This window comes from Stylophora pistillata, chromosome 12 (genome assembly GCF_964205215.1).
Source record: "Stylophora pistillata chromosome 12, jaStyPist1.2, whole genome shotgun sequence".
Lineage (NCBI taxonomy): Eukaryota > Metazoa > Cnidaria > Anthozoa > Scleractinia > Pocilloporidae > Stylophora > Stylophora pistillata.
This window is the reverse complement of record NC_142530.1, coordinates 25,661,995-25,685,500: the sequence shown is the minus strand read 5'-3', so window position 1 is coordinate 25,685,500 and position 23,506 is coordinate 25,661,995. Positions and strand designations below refer to the sequence as shown.

At 40.0% G+C, this 23,506-nt stretch overlaps 1 protein-coding gene across 1 annotated transcript in view; it reads left to right on the top strand.

Moving 5' to 3' along the window:
* The window catches only part of LOC111346830 (uncharacterized), a 28,397-nt gene extending 4,892 nt beyond the window's left edge, over window positions 1-23,505 (top strand). The window contains exons 3-30 of the mRNA XM_088741306.1: window positions 330-449; window positions 3,565-3,693; window positions 4,106-4,240; window positions 5,143-5,301; window positions 5,945-6,067; window positions 7,032-7,153; window positions 7,824-7,997; window positions 8,484-8,621; window positions 9,761-10,308; window positions 10,880-11,115; window positions 11,847-12,425; window positions 13,004-13,243; window positions 13,655-14,176; window positions 14,517-14,642; window positions 15,070-15,201; window positions 16,040-16,162; window positions 16,501-16,620; window positions 17,151-17,279; window positions 18,262-18,384; window positions 18,910-19,035; window positions 19,433-19,549; window positions 19,816-19,943; window positions 20,307-20,377; window positions 20,482-20,624; window positions 20,959-21,084; window positions 21,432-21,461; window positions 22,026-22,122; window positions 22,444-23,505. Coding sequence (XP_088597432.1) covers window positions 330-449; window positions 3,565-3,693; window positions 4,106-4,240; window positions 5,143-5,301; window positions 5,945-6,067; window positions 7,032-7,153; window positions 7,824-7,997; window positions 8,484-8,621; window positions 9,761-10,308; window positions 10,880-11,115; window positions 11,847-12,425; window positions 13,004-13,243; window positions 13,655-14,176; window positions 14,517-14,642; window positions 15,070-15,201; window positions 16,040-16,162; window positions 16,501-16,620; window positions 17,151-17,279; window positions 18,262-18,384; window positions 18,910-19,035; window positions 19,433-19,549; window positions 19,816-19,943; window positions 20,307-20,377; window positions 20,482-20,624; window positions 20,959-21,084; window positions 21,432-21,461; window positions 22,026-22,122; window positions 22,444-22,711 — 5,084 coding nt within the window. The 3' untranslated portion in view covers window positions 22,712-23,505. The remainder of the gene's footprint in view (window positions 1-329; window positions 450-3,564; window positions 3,694-4,105; window positions 4,241-5,142; window positions 5,302-5,944; window positions 6,068-7,031; window positions 7,154-7,823; window positions 7,998-8,483; window positions 8,622-9,760; window positions 10,309-10,879; window positions 11,116-11,846; window positions 12,426-13,003; window positions 13,244-13,654; window positions 14,177-14,516; window positions 14,643-15,069; window positions 15,202-16,039; window positions 16,163-16,500; window positions 16,621-17,150; window positions 17,280-18,261; window positions 18,385-18,909; window positions 19,036-19,432; window positions 19,550-19,815; window positions 19,944-20,306; window positions 20,378-20,481; window positions 20,625-20,958; window positions 21,085-21,431; window positions 21,462-22,025; window positions 22,123-22,443) is intronic.
* The last annotated feature ends 1 nt before the right edge of the window (window position 23,506 follows it).

The following is a 23,506-nucleotide window of genomic DNA, read 5'->3' as shown; positions in this document are numbered from 1 at the left end:
TGGTAAGGAAAATTAGCTTTGAAATCTCGGTACGAAAGGTTTTAGGCCCCTTGAAATAGAAATGTTGCCCTGTCGATGCAAACAACTCCTATAAAACTGATTTGCGCCATATCTAAAAAGGAGAGATCTATTTGAACCTTAATTAACAGGAACACCAACCTTGGTTAACATTTTTCCAATGCTGAAAGAAGAGCTCTTTTTCTGTATGTTGAGTTCTATGTCTGTAATAACTGAATTTGCTTTTGGTAGCACCAAACGTCTCGTTTCTGTCGCTATAACTCAACATTATTTTGTCTAATTCGTGTTTCTCTTGTTTACTTTTCAAATAGATATAAACGAGTGCAGCCTTAACTCAGACCGTTGTCATCGTAATTCGGCCTGCATTAACCTTCGTGGAACATACGAGTGCCGCTGTCCCCCCAACGGATATCGCGGACGATACTGTGATGGTAAGCTATCCTTGGGTTTCACCCACGTGACCAATACCTTAGCATCGGTTACTATCCGCCATCTTGGTGTCCCTCGAGCGTAAACAAACCGTATCTAACGAAGAGTTTATGTGAGAAAGAAGGGATGGTTTTATGCATTATTGTTGGCTGTTCGAGCAAAAGTGGAAAGCATAAAGACTAAGGATTTTTTCGTATAATAATTTAATAATTTTATTATTTTTATAGCGCAAAATTCATTATATATATGATCTAATGCGCTATACCTAAGATCATCACAAATCAAGGGGAAGAACAGGAGGAACTAGAAGTTGCTGTATTTTTCGAGGCTTGCGGCTGTTGTAGATCCTCGATTTTTTGGTCGAGCTTTTCTTTGAGCTTCTTAGCCGATGAGAAATCGATGTCTTTAGCCCTCGCATACGGCACTTCATTGACCTATGTCGGCAAAATCCATGAGCATTTTACCTGAGTGCAAGTAAGCTTGGGGTGTCACGAAAACTCACACCCCGAAAACTCAGACTCCTCGAAAATTCAAGAGATAAACTCGACTCATGATCACTCCTGGTAATCCCTCGTGTATTTTGACCTTTTGGGTCTTCATCCAACGGAAGCAGCAAAAGCAAGGCCGCAAGTTGCACGTTTCGCAAAATCGTCCGATGGTTGAGTATTAAAACATTTTAGAGTGACACAAGACTTCATTTAGCTTAGATTTCCTCCATTTTCCCCGTTAATTTTGAACTTTTCATTCACAGTTAACGGGATCAAATGCGCTCGCTCCAACACCAAAGTATTAAAATGTGGCGTGATTTTGACGAGCCGAAAGGGACGTTTGTTTACCTTTTTGTACTTCGTCGCACAGATCCTTGTTGTCGCGCTGTTAAAAGTCTTAAATATTTCGCGATAATAATGGATACAAACAGAGACTCGGCCCACCAGTCCCAAAACGAAGACAATTTTGCGACCCTTGGGCTAGAGTTCTTAAATGAGGCAGAAAGAAAAAAACAACGCGAAAGAAGACTCGGCATCAGCGCCGTCACGATTCGACTCACTGAAGAATCACTCTTGATATTGTTGTTCGTCTTTCGCGTTGGATTTTTTGCATTATTCCACCGGTTATATTATAAAAAATTGGTTCATGCTTTATGCTATGCACTATCGAATTATGGAGCACTTCGGAAGCTTGGAGAACACTTCGAGGGACCTGAGTTTTCGGTGTCTGAGTTTTCGTGACACCCAGCGACCTTGACATGAATTCTAGTAGTTGCCTCTAACATAAATAAAACACTCGCGATATGTGAGCATGACTCAGCCAGTCCAGCTTTGCATCCCAAGCAATGGGCTGACAAAATAGTCCCATCGTTTTCGGAAATTACCCAAATGTTCACTAAAGGATCATTCATATGCTGGGAATGCCAAACTCGTGCTCTCACGGCATACTTGCCGGCGATTACTTTGCCTACAACTGAGGTTACAAATCCCGACACCATTTGATTAAACGCCTCTAGACTCTTGAACGCCTTGAACTGCTTCTTGGTGTAGAAGCTGGTCTCAAGAACGAAGTAACTCAGCAAGTCCGACGCTTCCACAGGAGGCAAGCATTTTGGACTGAACTTCTCGGCTGGTATGCTTCCAGGGTCAACCCCAATGACCGAGATCTTTTGCAAACATCTTTCCTTCCCACTCTCTCAGCTTTCGGCATACTCAGAGAGCACTGGGATACCTTAAGATGAATGCCAGATACTTTTATCGCTTTTTTCTTCCTGGATATTCATGTAGTTGGCGAAATAATACGGCAATAAGAGAGAGGGCTTCACTATAGAAATCGACTAATTATTCATAACTTTGACACCCGAGGGACACCAACATGGCGGACACTAACTTCAGCAAAGCTTGTGACGTCACCTGAAACCCAACCATATTTAGTAAATAAACCCCTTCGGGCGGCTGGTATGTCGGCTGATAATGTCCGCGGCTGAGAGATTGTCCGAAAAATGAATATTTGGCCGAGAAGCGAAGCTTCGAGGGCAAATATGAAATTTTGAGGACAATCTCTCAGCCGCGGACATTATCAGCCGACATACCAGCAAGCCAGAACGGGGTTTATTTATTTTAGAACCCTCCCATTAATTTTCACATCGCAATTAAACTGCGCGTAAACACAGTAAAAAAGCCAGTGGTGATCGGATGGAGAATGCGCGTGATTGACGCAAGCAAGCAAGTACATTTGATTGGTTTAAATAACTTTATTTTCAGTGTGATTGGACCAAAACTTGACAAGCTGTCATTTGAAATTAACTCTCATAACGCCCCTTAGATAAAAAACTCGAAAACTTGGCGCTTTTGGCTCACATTTTCCGATGTACTAAAGTTGGGCGAGAACGGTTGGTTTATTTTATAGTTAGAAATCACAGTGTATTAATTCTCTATTTTACAAAATGACTAAATTCAAATTTGTGTAGGACTACATTTTAAAAGTCAACTCGCAACTTTCTTCACCTTCAAAGACATTGACAGCATATTTTGTTATCTTTTTTGTACTTTCCGGAACAGCTTTTGCGACCAGCTCCTTAATGTCACTATCGCTAGACTCAAAAAAACGTGTTTGGTTTCCTTACATATAACTAGGAGAACGGAAAAGTTGAAACTCTTGTGTTGACTATGTTTCTTTTTCACGGAAAAAATCGGAGGACAAATATCGACGCGGACGGGGGTTATTGCGTGATAACTGTCCTGTGATTTTGCACCACGTGACGTAAAGTAACCAATAAAATCGCGCCAAGATTAATGGGTGGGTTATAAATGTTGATATCTATTGTCTGACTTGGGTTGGGGGAGAGGAGGGAGAGGGTTGCATCGGAGATCAGGGAGGTGGGGTGGGGTGGCATAAAGGTTATTTTGAAATAAACAACATTTTCGTACATTGTTAATGAATATTTTTAATCAAGAAAGGATTAAAAACTGCAGATTATGCGTTAATCGTTTGTTTTATCAGGTATTCCAACCCAGTCTATATTGAAAAGTCAACTGTTATACCTTGTAGAGTGAACAGAGCAAATTTGTTCATTGATGTGAAAAGGCTTTTGATGATATCAACAAACGCAAACTGTTTACTTTTCAGACATAGACGAATGCAAAGAAGGTTATTTCAAGTGCCCAGAGAATGCCAAATGCAAAAACACTCCTGGTTCATATGATTGCCTTTGCGAAGGAGGATTTCGCTACAATGCCATCAATAACACCTGTGACGGTATGATATTTTTCATTTATTCTCTTCCTTAGATGCATCATTTTGAGACTGAATAATGCAGATGGTGAAGGAGGAAAGGGAGGGGGGACTGGGCTGAGCTAAGGGGGAGTGGGAAAGGGAAGTGAAGGGGTTCATTATGATTGTGTTGGGTGGAGTGTCGAGAAATACGACATAGATTTTAATATCATATTTTAGGCGAGGTACAATACCGTTTTTTACTTCGATAAGAATGGTCATCGCTAAAATAACGAATTTTTCCAATCATACCATTCGGCTATCGAAACAGCAGTAAAATGCGTACAGAAAATACAAAAAAATAAAAGAAATCAAAGCTAAAAAAATATTCATAGTGAAGGTAACTTCTCTGTGACTATCATAAAGTGTGAGTAAAAACGATTTTTAATCTCCTCAGATATTGACGAATGTGAGAGTAGATTTGAAAACAATTGCTACTGGAGCAGTGCATATTGTATAAATACACCAGGATCTTACTATTGTGGGTGTCCACATGGATACAAATACGACGATCGTGAAAGAAGATGCAAAGGTAAGTTGCGATCAGGGGTTAATAAGCTTCTCATTAAGATTAACTAGTGACAAAATAGTTTGTGGGGGGAAGGGAGGATCGCGACGGGGTGCGCATTGTAACGCAATGCTTGGCTTACTTGGTTTAAAAATTCAGAGGGTATGTGAATTGAGTTTTTGCTGATGTACGTCTTTGCTCGGGTGGTTATTGTCTATGTTCTTACTTCTGGAGCGGCAAATTCAACGTTGAAACTCAGGTAGAAATAGCATCTACTTAAATGTCACGGTGACATCGACAATTTCGATGTTACGTATGATGTGCGATCCTCGCAGTAGATAGCGCTATTTATGCAATAGCGAAAATCAGACCTGAAAAATTTTATTACGAATCAACTTAACGGCCTGCTCCCAGTTGGCTTGTAAGCCCAATTGGTAGAGCGCTGCACTAGTATCGCAGAGGTCAGTGGTTCGAGTCCCGTACAGGCGTGATTTTTTTCAGGTCTGATTTTCGCTATTGCATAAATAGCGCTATCTACTGCGAGGATCGCACATCATACGTATCTAATACCGCAGTTCAAAATATATGAACTTCATATATTCATTGCATCTCAATTTCGATGTTGTAGGCTCCTAAACTTCTGCGTAAAACACACGGTTTTTGACTGATACTTCTATTAGAATCGCTTCAAATTTTCTCACGAAAAAATGGAGAAAAAAGAAACAAAGTTATGAGCATGAGAAAGAAATTAGAAAAGAATTAAGGAGACTAGCGGCATGTTAGATGAAATGAAGTCTTGACGATTCTGCAACATTCAGCCTCAGATACATGATGAGATCCTAATTTTTGTAAGAAAGTCTCAAATGAGGAAGCGTAGCTTTAAACCAGTGTGTTAACCCTAGAAAATTTACTTTTTTTCCCTTTAGATATTAACGAATGTGAAGTGGATCGCCATATTTGCCATAAGATCGATAAAAACGCAGAGTGCGAGAACAAACGACCAGGATTTGAATGTGACTGTAAAAAAGGTTTTGAGGCTTTCTATAACAATAGTGTGGATCCGAAAGTTCTGTTCAATTGTACAGGTAAGTCTTTTGCTTGATCTCTAGAATGAAACTTCCATTTGAAAGTAGCAATGGCTTCTGGCATAACTCACCATGGAGTTTTTGCAGCTCAGTGGTAGAACATCGGAGCACAGAGTTCGAGTGCGAAACCTTGAGCTTCGATTTTACGTGGAGACTCGAAGTCATTTCTTTGCCCCAAGCATCGCCAGGATAAAGATTTGTCCAGTGGATAGCGTTATCCACGCTTCGTAAAAACGGGGCCCAATGTTAAATTCCTCATGGGGACTCCCGGGCCCGTGGTTAAATTCCTCACGGGGAATCCCGGGGCCCTTGGTTAAATTCCTCATGGGGACTCCAGGGGCCCTTGGTTAAATTCCTCATGGGGACTCCCGGGGCCCTTGGTTAAATTCCTCATGGGGACTCCCGGGGCCCTTGGTTAAATTCCTCATGGGGACTCCCGGGGCCCTTGGTTAAATTCCTCATGGGAACTCCTGGGACTCCGAGTCAGTGGAACTGAAGAGCAGCGTGGAAAATAGGGACCTAAGAGATAGCAGAGTAATGAACTCCTTCTAATAATTTTAATTAAGTCACAGTTATGATTCAAATATATTTACTCTATCTCCTTGTTGCAGTAAACGCCTTATGAGGTTTTACTCCATTGCAGATATCGACGAATGTGCCAAAGGTAATGCGATATGCCCTATTAACTCTGAATGCATCAACACCATTGGTGGAGCTGTCTGCCGTTGTTTACCTGGTTTCGTGGAGAGAAATGGTAGATGCAGAGGTACAAAATATTAACTCCTTTCTTCAAAAGCTAGTTATTTGGTGAGAGACACTTGGGGAGAATACAATTTTCTTCAGTTGTCAAAGATTCGTGAGAGGTAAACGCTATGTAAGGCGTTAACTCACATTGAAACCTGCCCCAGTCCATCCGATCCCTGTAATCGAAACATGATGCGGCAAAAAGTGTATCTATTCTTTAAACAATAGAGTGTTTCTGTCGAGGAACTATCGGCTGATAGTTGCCCCGCGGAAATTTGATGTTCTTAAAACAAATATTTTCCCGAGAAGCAAAGCTTCGAGGGCAAATATGCTAGTTTTAAGAACATCAAATTTCCAAGGGGCAACTATCAGACCGATAGTTCCGAGACATAAACACTCTATTATTTTTATTGTTCAGCACTAAATTTTCTTCCGCGCCTACAGCTTGTCACAAATGTCAATAATTCGCAACCGAACATTGGCTAAATGATACGTTATATCTGTCAGAATTGAAAAGTCACTGTTTTTCCGATCTGCCTAACTTCGCGGCGGTCAAACTATTCAAAATTTTTCACGGATGAGTACTATCAATCCAGGTATTTTCCGCGGACGGGCACTATCCATTCGGGTACTTTCCGCGGGCGGGCACTATGGGCTGATAGTGTCTCTCCGCCGATGAACACTATCACGTCACGTGATCGATTTAAACCAATAAGAACCGGAGAAAATTTAGTGGTGAACTATAATTATAGATAGGGTGCTGGATCCATTGCATGATACCCACCACGCATTCCGTGAGGTTCCCTTACTGTTCGTTAGCTGGTGCTTGGAGCACTGTGAGAGAAAAACGGCTTTCTCAAGAAAACAACACAATAGTCGATCAAGACAAGACTTGAATCCAAATTCTTGAGTCTTGCTTTCAGCATAAATTTTACCATTATATGGCTCGTTTTAAGGTTTTTAATTTCTTTTGATTACCTCCAAAGCTAAACGATTCGTCGTCGTTATATTGATATGGGTTCAGGTGATTAGAATTCGTACTGTTTCAACTCGTATCGAGGTGGCCAGTGGATTCCCTTACTTTGGCGAACTTTACAAGAACATTTACGTAAGTATGGATGGCATATCTAGTTATATGAGTATTTACTGTGTTTTTTTTAATTTGATTAGATGATCAGTTTGTTTTGCGTATTCAAAACTATAGTTAAGTCTAGATATCTCAAGCTTAAGGCTAATTAGTAAACAAACCCCTTCAGGCAGCTGGTACGTCGGCTGATAATGTCTGCAGCTGAGATATTCTCCGAAAAATGGATATTTGGCCAAGAAGCGAAAGTTCGAGGGCAAATTTTGGGGACAATCTCTCAGCTAAAGACATTATTGATCAGCTGGAACATACCAACAAGCCAGAAAGGGGGTTATTTATTTTATAATCCTTCAATTAATTTTCGGATCGCACGGTGACAGCAAATTTTGCTGACTGTTTTTTTACTTTCCGCAGCAGCATTTGAGATCAGCTTATATCTTAGTAAGTTTTTTTTAATCCAACGAGTTCTAGGTCACCCCTAAACTAATGCTGAATGCTTGTAATATTCTGATGTCAAAATTAAAAAGTTGCCAGCACTTACTGCCTTTCTCAATTTTTGAAGCAAGTTCTTTTGACTCTTTTAAGGAAAGAAGATTAATTGTGTATCCTATTTCATGTACGCAACTTCGAAATAACATAAAAGAAGATCTGTGCAGCTGAAAATCTTTTTACCGTAAATTATTTTCTCGAGCAGATTTACCACAATGGCTTAATTTCCATTGGCAAGCAATATTATCGTGCGGAACCAAAGAAGCTGGGAAACCTAAACAAGAATTGCATTGCTGTATTTTGGGCCAATACAGATATTATCTCAACCACAAGCATCACTTATCAAGTTGTGGACCGCAGTACACCGGAATTTAGAGAGGTAACATCTTTTAGATAAACGAGAAGCTAATGCTGTAGGTATGTTACCTACGTTGACATTGAGATTTCTCATTATGTCATAAACGCCACCCAATGAACAAAAAAAAGTTAGGATCTGAAGGAAAACGTTTTGCTGCCGGATGATGCCTTGGTGAGGTCTTGGTTCAGAGTAAAAAAATACTTTTGGCGTTACGCCGACTCGATGGAACGGGCTCCTGACACTCGAAAAGGGGTTGGCTCAACTTCTAATCGTTACTCTCTCTACCAATAGCATTATTCGTTGTTAAGGGAGACTTAAAGATGCACGCAAACCTGTCCCTCTGGTCTGAAAAATCAGTTGTAAACACGGTTATAAAGAAATCCCGGAAACGCGAGTATAGAACGACGCCCTCCCGGCACCCCTCCCCTCTTGAAAGATCTTGTCTATTTCCCTGCAGAGTTTTACAGAGTTTGAATTTGAACTTTTTCATTGTTGTGAATTTTGCAGCAACTGGACAATACCTCCACTCTGCTTAAAAACTGCTCAGGGCTTACCGAGTTTAACGCAACATGGATGTTGGTGGTCACGTGGGAGAGAGTTTCACCATACGCTCGGTTTTTCTTTTTCAACCCCTACACTGATGAGGTATTTATCATAATAAGTGCTTTGATTTAAAATAGAGAAGTTTCGATTTGCGTGTAGGAAATAATTAATCCAGCCGGACTGGGTTGCTTAAAACGCGATTAACCTAACCCGAGGTCAGTGTAAATTTTTAATTTGCAGTCAATAGTTTTGCATAGGGATTTTTCCTTTGTTTGTTTGTTTTTCGAGTCATATTGAGATAAAACCCAACAAAGCCTTAGCTCTTATACGCGCCCTTCGACATGATAATTCAAAGTCTACGTTAACTTTTAATCGCGGATTAACGCTAACCCTCTTTGCAACAGCCAGCAAAAGATTGTTATACTGGCTTTACTTCACTTTGCTCTATGATGATTCCAAAAACTCACGCTCGAGTTTTCCTCTTAACCAAACAATACAAAATCAAAACAAAATCTTGGTTTTTCTTTTCTTTCATTTCAAATCTTTAAAAACGTAAAAATCCCTTTTGGAAACGTTTTTTTCAAACAAAAACGGTGCGTCATTATGGCCATTCCTTAACGCTTGAAAAAAATTTTGTTTTAAGTAAACTTTGGAAAAGGAGATGTCATTATCATGAGCCGCACAATATATATATCTTATTAACCAAGCGCGACGGCCGTACTGGGAGAGTATCGGCCCGAGGTCTTGACAGTACAGACCGAGCGCAGCGAGGTCCGTACAAAAAAGACCGAAGGCCGATATTCTTCCAGTACGGTCCCGAGCAAGCTTGGTTAATAAGAGATTTATTATACGACTGAAGTCCAAAGGGACACAAGTGCGGTATCATTCGGGACCATTCGGGACAGTGCCCGGTCCAATACTGAGAGAATATTGACAGGCAATAGAGCATTTTGATAGGTTGATTTTAGTTATTTAACCTCTGACTGCCCGAATCGTGTAATAAAAAATATTTTTTTGTGTTTAAGCACCATAAGTGCATTGGAAATCAACAATTTTTGAATAATGAAAATATTCCTTCAGTTGCGTCATTAAAACTAAAACAGGAGAATATCTGCACAATTCGCCAATTTAACAGCTTAACTAAATTCAATTTAGTTTTCTTTTACACTATATTGTATGAGGTTAAAACATTGCTATTTGAGACCGCAGGCACTAACGATACTTAAAACATCCTTTATTAGAGAAGCTCTTATCAGGCCGTCCTCGTCACAAATGGAACCTCCTCGTATATCATCTACAGCTACGAAGACGGTGGAATGAACTGGAATCGAAGGCTGCGACGAAAGTGCGCTGTTGGTTATGCCACAAAAGACAAAAAGTACAGCTTTGAGGACGAAGACTCCTTTAGTGAAAATATCTTTCAGATCGATTCTAAAGAATTCGATGTAGACGGAATTAAAACTCGTGGGACATTCTGCAAATCTTTAAATGCCCCAGATAAGCCTATAGAGTTAACAAACGAACAAAAGTGTATGAACTGGTATAATGAAGAGCCTGACCCCAAAGACTGGCTTGAAGAACTGACCGACTGCCCTGCAACCATACGGTCTGCACGTCGCGACAACCGTTACAGGAGAAGGAGCTCATCTGGTGCAAGAGTTCACTGCTACGAGCTTAGATTTCCCACCACGGAGTTCGGTGCGAGTCACCAGTGTTGTTATTTCGCTCGTAGAGGAAGAAGAGGTGGTGCTTTTGTTTCAGAGCCGCCTCAAGCTGGAAGAGCTTACAGGTTTGTAAATTAGTAACTGAATATAGGACAGAGAGGAATAGTAAAACTGGACCTAGTTTAGTCAGGAAAAATCAGAGGGATTTTCCGTCGATGAAGAAATTCTAGTGGCAGATATTTTTAAATTTGGTTATCACTGTCTCATCTGGCAAATGTAAGTGGTAAACGTGGCCTGTTCTCAGTGCTGAAGAGTGTTACAAACTTGCATCCTGCGTACTTGTTCCACATCCTGTAATCCTCACCTCGCCGCATCCGGCTCCCCCCTTTACAACCAGTTGGAGATCAGTCATTATATATCATCTGGCAGGGGTTGGCGGGGGGGAGGGGGCTGGAGGATTTTAGAGAGACCCGAGGGGGAATCTCTCTGAGAGATTTTAAAGAGGAATTATAAAAAAATTGGACTGTTAAGCAGGAGGGATCATTAGAACACTACATAACCAGGGGAGAGGGGGGAAGAGTCAGATAAATGCTGTTGCGACGCAACCACATTCCCCCGATACCAAGGCCATAACTAACGACACGTTATCAAAACGCGCGATGAAAGTCGTTTTGTTTTCATTTATTGCTTCCGCAGATATCATTTTCGCAACCAAGCCATGAGGCAGAAAGGTGACATCGAACCGTTTGAGGCTTGTTGCGGAGAAGGAGAGTCCCTATGCAATTTGTTTTACGAAAAGCGACCGCTGACCACCGCTGCCAGTACCACTGAGTTTCCGCTGCCGTGCTCGTGCCGTCGATTAGCGGGCGGCTGTCGTCGAAGACCGTGCCGACCACGCCGTCGCCGACGACCTTGGATACTAATTATATTTGGTAGGTATGTCTTGAGCAAAGATGAATCATAAATGGCTGTTTAGATTTTCTTTTTGAGCCATGCACAGCGAACCATATTCGAGGGAAATTCAGGTTGCACAAAGGCTGTTGCGGTTTGATTTGAGTCGAGCAAGGCTGAATGAAATCTCGAAGATAAAGCAACATGAGAAAATATGAGATGTGTTGGACATAGTGTGGGCGGCGTGGCCGAGTGGTTAGGGTGCTGGACTTGTAAACCGGTGTCCTGGGTTCAAGTCCTCCACCCTCCCACTCATTGGATTTGTTCTCAGTTGCCCCTAGTTCAACTCCTCGGCTGCGCTCTGTAAATAGCCCACTGGTCTGCCTCCTACCAGTGGGGATTTTTAAGCTCTTAGTTAGTCAACATTGTGGCTGAAAAGCCCCTAAGGGGGAGCTTCAATTAACGTATATTATTCTTATTATTCTTATTATTATTATTACATTTTTTAATCATTTACAATTACATTGTTTGGATAATTATCTAAAGTCTTGCAGAGTCTTGATTTTGTTAAATTGCTTAGCTTATTTCCACAAAGTTCTGCATGCCTTGCGGATCAAGGGATTAGGAAAAATGAAAAAAAAAATTTAGAGAAAGAACTTTTTCATCTTGTCACGAGCGTGGGACATGTTTCAGTGAAAATGTGTCGGAGCTCCATAATTGGACTCAGCTAATTTTGACCAGCGTAACACTTCTTTTAAATTTTTTATTCCAGTACGCTTCTGGGGAGACCCACACTTGCTTACTCTTGACGGCTTTCAGTACACCTTTAACGGCCTCGGAGATTACGTATTGGTTCGAACCCTGGATGGTTCAGTTCACCTTCACGCAAGGACAAAACGGCCCGTAACGACCGAGGGGGGACTGAGTAACGCTACCGTAATATCGGCTCTCGCTTTCAAGACCAAAGACAGTGACAAAGGACAGATTGCGTTTGATGACTCTGTCCCTGGCAACCTCAGCTTTACCATCACAGGAATGGACGGTTCCTGTAAGAACTTCACCATTGCTGATTTTGGCGAGGGCAAAGATTTCACGGGAATGTCAATCGAGAGAAGTACCATCAACAATAATACCGCCATCATATCGTTCCCGTCAGGCCTCTCTATCGAGGTGTCCCCTGGCTTAGAGCTTCTTCAACTGGGTGTCAAGGCGCCTGGCGATATGATGAACAAAACTGAGGGACTGCTTGGAAATTTCAATGGCGACAAGACAGATGAGCTGATGTATCCCAATGGCACAAAGATATCGAGTAACTCAACTGAGCAAGAAATATTTCACTTGGGACAACAATGTAAGTCTAACATTTAAATGCTTGGCGATGGGAAAAAATTTCTTTTGTTTACATGAAATCATAGTTTGTTCATTCGTTTGGTTTTTTTTCTCTTTTTACATCGTGTAAACCTCTTTTTTTTTTTTGTTTGAATTTGAACATAAATAATTACACCTTTAATGGCCTAGAAGATTGAGTGAACCACAAATAATTACACAGAGAACTGAGGAAAAGAGTCCCCGTGAAAATGTAGCGATATTTTAAGGGAAATCTTTGTGAGTGTTACAAGTTCGAAGATGCAAAATGAAACCATTCGATATGAAGTGTTGACGATAGATAGAGGGAACAAGTGTTTTTCTTCACGACTTCTTACATCTTTCGTCTAGCCTCAACTCAAAATGATACTTTTTACACCGTCACATCTAAGAAACTGCCTGGTATTAATAGCACTACATAACGAATTAGAACTGATTACACCACACCACACTTACCCATTGAGACCCTCTAAGAATCTAAACACAGTTTTTGTAACAGAGAGAATAACGTCTGATCATAATGTCCACTCATTATTTTTTGTTTTCCTTTCTTGCTACCATCAGGGGTTGTTCCACATGACGAAAGACTTTTTGTATCCTCTAACTGTACGCTGCAGAATGTATCGTTTGACGACATGTTTGTTCCCGCCTTCTTGAACCTGTCTGCTGTTACGGATGAGATCAAAGAGATCTGTGGGGACAACAGAGAATGCTACTTCGATGTGATGCAAACTGGAAACAAAGAGCTTGCACAGGAGACCAAAGGATTTGAAGAGGAGACCGAGGCTGCTATAGCAGAATTAGGTAAAAAAAAGAAAACTAAATAAATGTCGCTGCGTTACTGACATATGATTTATTATCCTCGGCTTATAAAGACTGGGAATGACTTTTAAAAACACTGGATGTATTCCAGCTGTATTTTTCAGTATTGCGAATGGGGAAAAGAGACAGATCTAATTACCTTCGCAGAAATACCACTTATAATATTCGTGGATAACTTTTGATTTGATCAATAACCTTAAAGCTTCGGTTGACTTACTATATGTGGTTTCAAAGAGAAGTAAAAGGGAGCGGGGGTAAGCTCGGGGTCTCCCTCTCTCTAAACTAACCCTTATAACAATACAGGAGGTTAACCTGTTTTCGTCATTACTATTTTAAGATCTACGTAAGTTAGAGCAATGCTGAAGCAAATGAAATGATTTTTTTTTCTATCAGAAAACACTCCTCCGAATATTACAGGACCAGCTGAAATCAACGTAACTGTGAATCAGATGACAAAATTTTACCTCACAGTGTCCGATGCTGACAATGATGACGTCACGCTGGAGGTGGAAGAATTACCCGAGGGGGCATCTTTCACTTTTAACGCATCGGAAAATGTCGGCCATTTCTTTTGGACGCCTGTCAATGCGTCTAACATCACGTTAGAATTCGTTGCCACCGATTCCAAGAATGACACATCTGTTCACCCTGTTGTGATCAACATGTGCAGATGCGAGAACAATGGAACTTGCGATTTCACGGAGTCCGTTGGAGATGACACCGGCCCCTTCCGCATTGTGGGATGTAACTGCAGTGATGAATTCGAGGGTAACTTCTGTGAGATGGAGGTACTTGACGCATGCGCAGATGATCCTTGCGCCGATAACGTGACTTGCAATACCACAAGGAACCCATTCGGGTTTAAATGCGGGCCATGTCCTCCGGGATTAACAGGCAATGGTGAAGACTGCTTTGGTAAGAGGTGTCTCCTTTGTTTTTGCCATCTGGGTAAATTGCGAAAGGACTTTGAGATATCGTAAATGGGTTAGGGTTTGGAAAATTTCCATCAGCTAAGATTCCGTAGAGAAGGCTCGTTTAAAATAAATTAGGGTGAAAAAGATGTTCATCTTAATTGCACTTAGTCAGGTTCAATTCGTAACTGTTCATCATCTACTTATGGAAATGTGATGGCTTTTCCACAAACTCTCCTTTGCTGGATAAAATAAAAATGTATCGCACGTCCTTGGAAAGCTTTTCTTTTTTATCCATTCGTTGTGGTTAAGATCTTTTTGCTTTTTTGTGTGTTTGTTCTTAGAATATGACGAGTGTGCAAATGAAAGTCTCAGCCAGTGCAACCAGACCTGTGTGAATACGTTTGGCAGTTTTAGGTGTGAATGCAAGCAAGGATACACATCACGCGATGAAGGAAGGATTTGCGAAGGTAGTTTAAATTTTAATTAATCATTCAATTTAAGGAAAAACTGTTAAACCCTAATCAAGATGGCTTCTAATACATATCGCTGTAGCGTTTAAAGTCTCTTTTTAGTTGAGAACTTAGTACTAATTTCACTTCTTCAGCACTAGACTTGACTTTGAGCTTTGTGGTCTCTTTATAGTATGAAAATTTTCGAAGACACTTAAAATTACTGCTTAATACATCTCTGTGCTTAACATTAATTGGCTCAATGAGTACAATTTTTGGGTTTTTTGAGCAAAAATTTATTTTCAATGTACTTGAAACTTGTTTATGAATTAATGAAAGTCTTTTACATTTTATTTCGCATTGCTGTTTTTCTCACCGAGATTCGCTTCGCAAACGAAGTTCTGAAAGGAACCATGTAATAGCAAATGTAATTGTACTCTTTTAGATATAAACGAATGTCAAGATGCGGGCAACCTTAACAACTGTTCGGAGAATGCATTCTGCACCAACTTACCTGGTTCACATAATTGCACGTGCAACCCTGGCTATGAAGGTGATCCAATGAAAAACTGCACAGGTACAGTGAATCACAATGGTGTTTAACTTTAAATGCGTGAAACGTACATATTTGAGTTTTACTTTTAAGAAAAAAAACATTCACGAAATAACGAGCAAGTTAACCGATGAAGGAAAGGCGCTAGGAAGGAAAAAGAAAAGAAAAGAAAAAGGCATACGAATGGAAAGAAAACTAGAGGAGTTAAGAACAATGAACATGCAGAGGGACAAATGATATGAAGAAGAATCTTATCGATGATAGCAAATAGAAGGAGAAAGGAGGAAGCCAGGGTGCGAAAGAAAAGTAACAATAAGAAGAAGGACACAAAGAGAACGACTTGATAAGCCAGAGTAGAAAATAGTTCTAACTGACGGCGAATTTTGTCAGCAACGAATAAGGAAGAGTATATGTTTGTGAATTAATGCACAAGTAAATGATTGAAGGACAATCAAAAATAATAATGTTAGTAAGTTGCAATAGCCCATTTCCGAATTACCCTTTTGCCTCTTTTTTAAAGCGAGTCCTGGTGCTTATCCTTTCATATTATAATACGTTTTTATTCACATGAAAATTAAACTCATTTTCATAAGAATGGTTGCGCATCAGGCCACCTTTTGAAAAAGAGGCCGAGGGTCACTCGGAAATGGCCAGTTGCGCTCCACTCTCCAACGGAAGGCACATCGGCTGATTCACAGCACGAGTTTTATAACAAATCATTATATGATGCTGGAGTAAAATGAATATTAAAAATGCACATAATAATGACTTTTAGCACGGCCAGTTACCATCATGATAATAATGTGAACCTCTTCTTCTTCTTCTTCTTCTTCTTCTTCTTCTTCTTCTTCTTCTTCTTCAGATATCAATGAGTGTGATAACGGCGTGGCACGGTGTTCTCACACTTGTCATAACGAGCCAGGATCCTTCAAATGTTCCTGTCAAGCTGGTTTCAAACTTGCTGCTAATAACCAAACTTGTTATGGTATGTATCTCTCAACTAGTAGAATTACGACTTTAAGGGACACCGCGTGCCGGACTCCATAGCGAGAACTCTGGGTTGGACCTATGGACGGGGCATTGTGTTGTATTCTGGGGGCATAACACTTTACTCTCACAGGGATTCTCCTCTTTCAGAGTTTTATTTGGGTATTGGAAAAATTCAACAAAAGACCTGAAAAAATGTTAGTGGTTGGGGAGTGAGGGCGGGGAAAGGAAAACCACAGTTTTTTGGTGAAAGAATGTTTCAAATTCTATACTTTTCCTAACTTTGTTTGATCGTTTATAGTGCACTTGACCGATAGGCAATTTTTTTCTTCTTAGATATAAACGAATGCGAGGGCAGCCATAACTGCGAACGCATGTGTGAAAATCGCATTGGATCCTACATTTGCAAGTGTCCGCCCGGTTTTGAACTGAATTCCGATAACGTCACGTGCAAAGGTAAGACAGATCTTTTGTGATTTTGAGTCGCTTTTGAAATGGGCTTAGAAGTTATCTCTTTTTAATATAGGCACTCATAAAGTTCCCGGTTGCCTAAATTATGAAATTTAAGCTTACATTCCTATTAATAAACAAGTTTATCATGTTTTATTTAACGATCAAGCAAGAAAATTTACCAGCTCTCTTAGTCCATTCCCATGTGAGCTTCCAAGATCTGAAAGCATCTTCTCCTATCTACTGTCTAGCATGTTTTCGTCAGAAGCTGACGTAGATTTTCAGCTTTTTGAGCTGAGGTTACGTCCACTTATTCTCTGCATTCTTGCTCTTAAAATTCGTTCAAAATTTTCTGTATTATAGTATGCAACAAATGTAACAGATCATTATATGTCCAACTGTGGATACGAATCAATCTCCTAATATTGATAACATCTGTCACTTGTTCACTCATTCTTGATAGAGACAGGTTAAAACTCGTGCCTATGCGCGGCCGTGTAATATGCTCCACTGTTATTATATTGTTCTATTTACAGTGGCGCAAGCCAGCGCATGTGACGCAACAAAAGGTAACTGCTCCGATATTTGCGTGAACAGGACGGGAGAGATCACGTGTTTTTGCAAGACTGGTTACAATCTTACAGCTGATAGAAAGACTTGTGAAGGTAACGGCAAATTGTTGTTGTTTATTATTTATTGTTTTTTATCAACTTTATTACTGTTATAAGTAACATACAATACAGTAAGTCAATAAAAAAGACCACAAAGGATTGTGCTAACGGGAAAAGTATCTCATGCACGGCGCAACGTACCCTAAATCTAATTTAAAAATCTGATAAGGAATTTAAATTTTGATCAAATTATAATAAATCTAATTCATTACTAATAGTGCACGGTAAACTGCAATTAAAATCAGTCAGATAGAAATTAAGAGCGGTGACAATAAACAAATGGTAAACACCACAGCGTACACTATTGAGTTTTGGATGCACACGGGAGGTTGCTAAGCACGAGAGAAGCGTAAGAGTCGCTCGAGGCGATAGCCGAGAGCGACTCTAGCTTCTTGAGTGCTTAGCAAACCTCCCAAGTGCATCCATAACTCAATAGTGTACGCTGTGGTGTTTACCACTTGTTTTATAACATAACATTGATACATTGTAGCTAAAGAGTTCCCTTTCATTTAACAAATCTTACGTGACCAGAAAAAAGAAGCGCGCGCGGAAAAATAGTCTTTGCATTTGCTCACGTCAGCAGCGTACACCCATGGGCAAATGGTGGACGCTAAACTGACCAATCAGAGCGCGCGCTTTACTTTGGTTATGTTATAAGAGCAGTTACGGGAGAGGAACCAGGTGCAGAGCATGTCAATATTATAAGTTGATATCATAAATTGATGTTTTAAATCTAATATTATAAATTGATTTCCAAGTTGTAAATATGAAGGCTAAGTAAGGTTTTATTAATATCATGAAAGGTAAAATTTAAGTAATGAAATCCTGGAGCATGAAATCTCGCATTAGCATGTCACTAATAACATGTTTGTAGTCTGGGGACTTGACAAGCTAATCTAACATCGTATCAACCTCTAAGCAGCTTATATAAGCGTAAGAAGCAACTAACTAACGTTATGTCCCTGTCCATTGCTAGATATCAACGAGTGCATGATGGGAAACCATGGCTGTAGCGAGAAATGTCTCAATACTAACGGAAGTTTCGCATGTGGCTGTCATCCGGGATATGCCTTAACCGAAGATATGAAATCTTGCAGAGGTAAAATACATTTTTCGAGGCTATTTTATGATTGGATTAATCCCCCCTATTCTTTCCACTTCAACTTTCCAGAATAATCGTATTTTCCCCTGTTTATACTCTTAAAATAACGCATGGGATGCATGGCCCCCTTTTTGAGAACCCAGCTTACCCCATTTCAGATTTTTTTCCATTTTACATTCTTTAATCCAAACCTGACAGATGCTACTCCATACTCTTGAATCGACACCCCATTTCAAATTAGATGGACATGTAAAAACCATTACTTATTTTTAATTTGTCTGTTTTGGATGCTTCTATTCAGTAGGGTGCATACCTGACTCAGACCTTAGTCAAAGATGGTTTACTAAACCATCCACAAATGGTCAAAGTCGATACCTGCTTTAGTCAAAACGGGTCAAAAAAAAAAAAAAAAAACACACACACACACTTCTCAGGCCCACACGTACTCGTATAATCTTTATAAAAGAGAATGCTCTCCTGGGGAAGTTTCATCAGTTTTTCTCAATATTAATATCACTACAGACGTGAATGAATGTGACTCTCCCAGCCTCAATGACTGCAGCCAAGTATGTGAGAACACTAGTGGATCCTTCATATGTTCATGTGATGATGGTTTCACTCTTCAATCTGATAACAAAACCTGCTCAGGTATACAATTATTAGTTTCGGTCGTGACACAGTAATCATTTCATGAGTGCGCATGCATAATTTACCCGTGGTGTCACAAGACACCGAGGCAAAGTGAGTGCGCATGCTCTGTGCGCCTTAGGCCATTCCACCTTTTAGGGCATCAAACTCTACCACACGAGTTTCTCGTCTTAGATAAGATATTATTCCTTAAGTCTTATTTCTGTAGCGAAGGCGATAACATAAAGCTCAAGTCACGGTGTTTCGGTTATGAAAAATCGTAGGTATCACATAAGCAAGTACCAAGGAATCAGACAGAATCGCGCTCTAAGTCACATAAGTCTCTGTCACGTAAGTCACGTGGTCTTTGTAAACTTAAGTGTTTGTCTGATGATACCGAATACTGTCATATTTCCAGATGTTAACGAGTGTACCGCTGGCACACCTTGCAGTGCTGGAGTCTGTACTAACCAACCTGGCACATTCCAATGCGTCTGCCCACCTCCAACATTTTATTCTAATGGCGAATGTCGAGGTGAGAGAAAGCTCTTATGAGTGACTAGCAATGCCTTTGTAACTTAAAGTTTCCATAAAATGAGGAAATATTACGACTTGCACTAACGTGTTAGACCCTTCATTTAAACTGTTTGGGGTCGCAAAGTTGACCGAGGAAATTTGCTAGCAACTCGGCTTGAACCACTCGACTATCACAATGAAATTTCTCAAGAGCACTTATTTACTTAGAACAGTTTAGACCTTCCACGCTTTTCGAAACTGTTCTCTATTTCGTTTCTTTGTCAGGTGTGCGTGTATTTGTTTTTGTTCTGACATTGATTGGAGTGAACAGCAAGTCAGTTGTATGGCAGGAAGACTTGCGAAATCCTCAAACTGTCGCATTTGGTCTACTGGCAAGGAGAGTCGAGCTACAGGTTAGAAAATATGATTTGTGGTTACCTTCTGCTCTCAGTGCACGCGCGGTGATCAATTCCTAAAAGATAGGTAACACTCATTTCAGTCCTGGGAGATTTCTGTTTTCTCGTTGTCCCTACGAAGTCCGTCTCAGTTACATTACGACCTCAGCAGAGTCCAGACCTCAGTTGTGACTGGGTAACGTTAACCAACGGTTTTAGGTCACTATCGTGATACATTTTGAGTCCACTTTTCCACATGATAGTGATAAATGTGTTCTTCTTGTAGCCTTCTTTTTCGATCGCTTTAAAACGAATATCAAAATGACAACAACAATGTTAATCGATGCGGCTTATTATCAGCTTTTTCCATTTCCATTGTAGATTAACGACTACTACAGGCGCAAAAGCAAGTTCGCCAGAACATTTGTAAAAGCTACTGTCAAAAGTTTCAGGTTTGTTTAAATAAATAGTCACACTTCTAACTTACTATAATCTAAAAATATGTCTCAATGTCTCACAAGATACCAAGGCATATGATGATCTAATTTTATGTCAGGAATGGAAGTGTTCTTGCCGATGTTGACCTAACTTTTGCCGATAATGCGACGGATGTTACACCAGATGCTTTGAATAGGGACCTGCCCACTTCTGGGGAGATGGGAAATTTGAGATACAACCCATCGAACGCTGCAGTCGGAGGTTGGTTTAAGATTACCTGCGTTTTATACAATGAAAATGACTTACTAGGGAAGTATATTTGAGACTTGTCGTTTGCTTGTCTCAAAAAGACTCCAAGCTCAGTCACAGAGAAACAGAATAAAAACAGAATTTTGAGGTGTAGCGTTTTCCAAAAATTAACTTGCTAGGTTTTCAGTTTCCTTTCGTTTGGCCTATACAGCGAATCATTTCACCTTGCCAACTGTACAGTGTGACTGATGTCGAATGTTTATTTGTAACACGATTTAAAATGTTAATTTAAACGCGGCCTCCCTTAATGAAATTAAGCTATGATATTTTTCTCCTTTTTAATCAGATTTCAATGAATGTGATGACAAAGCGACTCATAATTGCCATATCCATGCCACATGTATCAACAAACCAGGCTCATTTGAATGCAAGTGTAAGGACAAATACAGTGGAGACGGAGTGAAGAATTGCGGTACGGTTAAAACCAGATTCAGTGGAGAGCAAAACAGTTCGCTATAGTTAAAGCTCTAATTCTTTTATGGGTTGAGGCTATCACTCTTGTTTTCTTTGGTCGATGATACCACACTTAGAGAAATCTTGTGATAGGCGCTGCATAGCTCTATGTACCTACAACTTCATTGCGAATGCGGTGAATTGCATGGTTTTTCTGTTTTAATTTTAAATCTGATTGTAGTCAGTACATAAAGATCCGTGTCTTTTGCAAAATTTTAAAAATCATATGTTAAACACCGAGCCACCCTACACTACTGCAAAATCAAATTTAAAAAAGCTCAACAACTTTATATCTTTTTATTTTAGAATATTCTCCAGAGCCTGCTGATGACGCAGGTGAGTTTTCTTGTTTCGTCGATTTTAGGATGGATTATCTTAACTGATGCATTTTCTGTGCACAGTAAGCTAGTTTGGTTTAAGAATGGAATAGCAGGAATTCATAATACTGACTACTTTTAGTGACTGATGATTATAAACCGTTCGAACAAAAGTCACTTTTAGATTTAACAGTCACATCTGCACAGCCACTTGGTTATGGTCAGCAATTGTAAAACTTCTATTCAATCGATAATACTGTCCAAAGTGCTTGCTCATAGTTTTCCCTTTTTAATGTAAAAGCGATAGGTTACCCAGATAAGGTTCCAACACTACCTAGTCATGATTTGAAAATTCTGTGTTGTTGGCTTAGAAGCGTTACTCATGCACGGAGTGCATTTCTCTATCATTGAAAATAAATTGGGAGGGTGAACTGGGAAGGAAAATTGACAAGGGTAATCCGTGCATGCGCAGTATCCCATAGTAGGCGTTTTATGCTGTAGAAATCGAGCTGCGATACGCAGTTTGCAAATGACAAAAATTACCTATCAGTTACTTTGAGACTCTACATTTATTTTTTTACAGATGACAAGAATAGGACACTTGGAATAATATTTGGTGTTATCTTCGGCGTTGTAGTCGTCCTCATCATAATTGCATTTTTCTTCCACCTCCGAAATAAGTAAGTCATTTGCAAGTAAGCTGTCTACATCGATAAATATCTTATTCGATTGTTTCTGAATAAAACGGGACAACATTTTGCTAGTTTTGTGGTGATTGCGCGAGCCCTAAAAAAGCGCGGAAAAGATACTAATGGTGATCAAAGTATCCACTGATAAAAAATGGAACAAAACCCTTGTAAAAGGTTTGGTTATTGCGGCTTTCCTTTTCCGATAGGGCGATGAAATATCCCCTTTCTATTCAGGAGGAAAAAACAATAGCTGCCATTTTTGTTTGTGTTTGGCGAGACCAACTTACCTCGTACTATTTTTATGAATTTCAGACGGTACAAAGCAGAACTGCAGGATGACAACAACGCCAGTTTTACCACACGCTCCGTTCATTCGGGTGTCACCTTCCCGGAGGATTCAAAGGAAGACAGAAAAAGAACAAGCTCCTACGAGCTTCAATCTCGGCCAATGTACGGGAACCTGAGTCCGGAGTCCCGTACGAGTGGTGACTACGACTACCCGGACCCCCAGCCCACGGGATCCCGGGAAACCTTCCCTTACTACGACAATCCAGGACTACAGAAAGATCATACGCAGTAAAAGTACAACCAATTGAACTGCAGTCATGTGCACGTCGGTCTCCTTTCTCTTTTGGCTTGTCATTGTAAAGATGAGTCTGTTAGGTGTAGTCTTTTAGGACTTTCTCTTTAATGATTTTCTGTTGCACTTCTTTTCCTCAGAAAAATGAGAATTCTTTCAGATTCTTATCAAGCCAGGAGGGGCTGAAATAGAGATAGTTTTGTAGTGTGATTAGGAAGCAATACAATTCTTCAAGGTTCAGCTGGCTTTTTCGTTGAAGGTCTATTGAGACGTTAACTATCTACAATGCATGTCCAAAACAGGGTGTGTATGGCAGCATAACATACCATTCTTGCCGCGGTTTTTCCTCAATTTACAGGCATGAAAAATGACACTAATCAAGCCTAAAACTGTAACCATAGCATTCAAGATCTTAACATATTCAGTGGATAAAGCTGAGCAGTTCTTGTATCGTATAATTTTTATTTCAGTAAGCGTAAGATCGTGTTTCTTGATTATGCTCGCTGATAAGACTAGCCAAAAATTCTCCTAATTCAAATGATCTTCGCGAGATGCCTAGCATCACCGATTTCTTTAGAAAAACACTACGTAACTACGCGAGGCAACTTTTACACTGACTCGTGCTCAGTAAAATCTGATGGCACTTCCTAGCTTTGTTTATTGCAGCGTTCAAAGATAGAGAGTTGATGCTTTTCATTTAGTCTAAACTAGTGCTTTTATTTTACTTTTATTTTACTACAATAGTTCTTCAATGTACACTTAGTTTACAGATAAATAAACTAAGAAAAAGAGTAC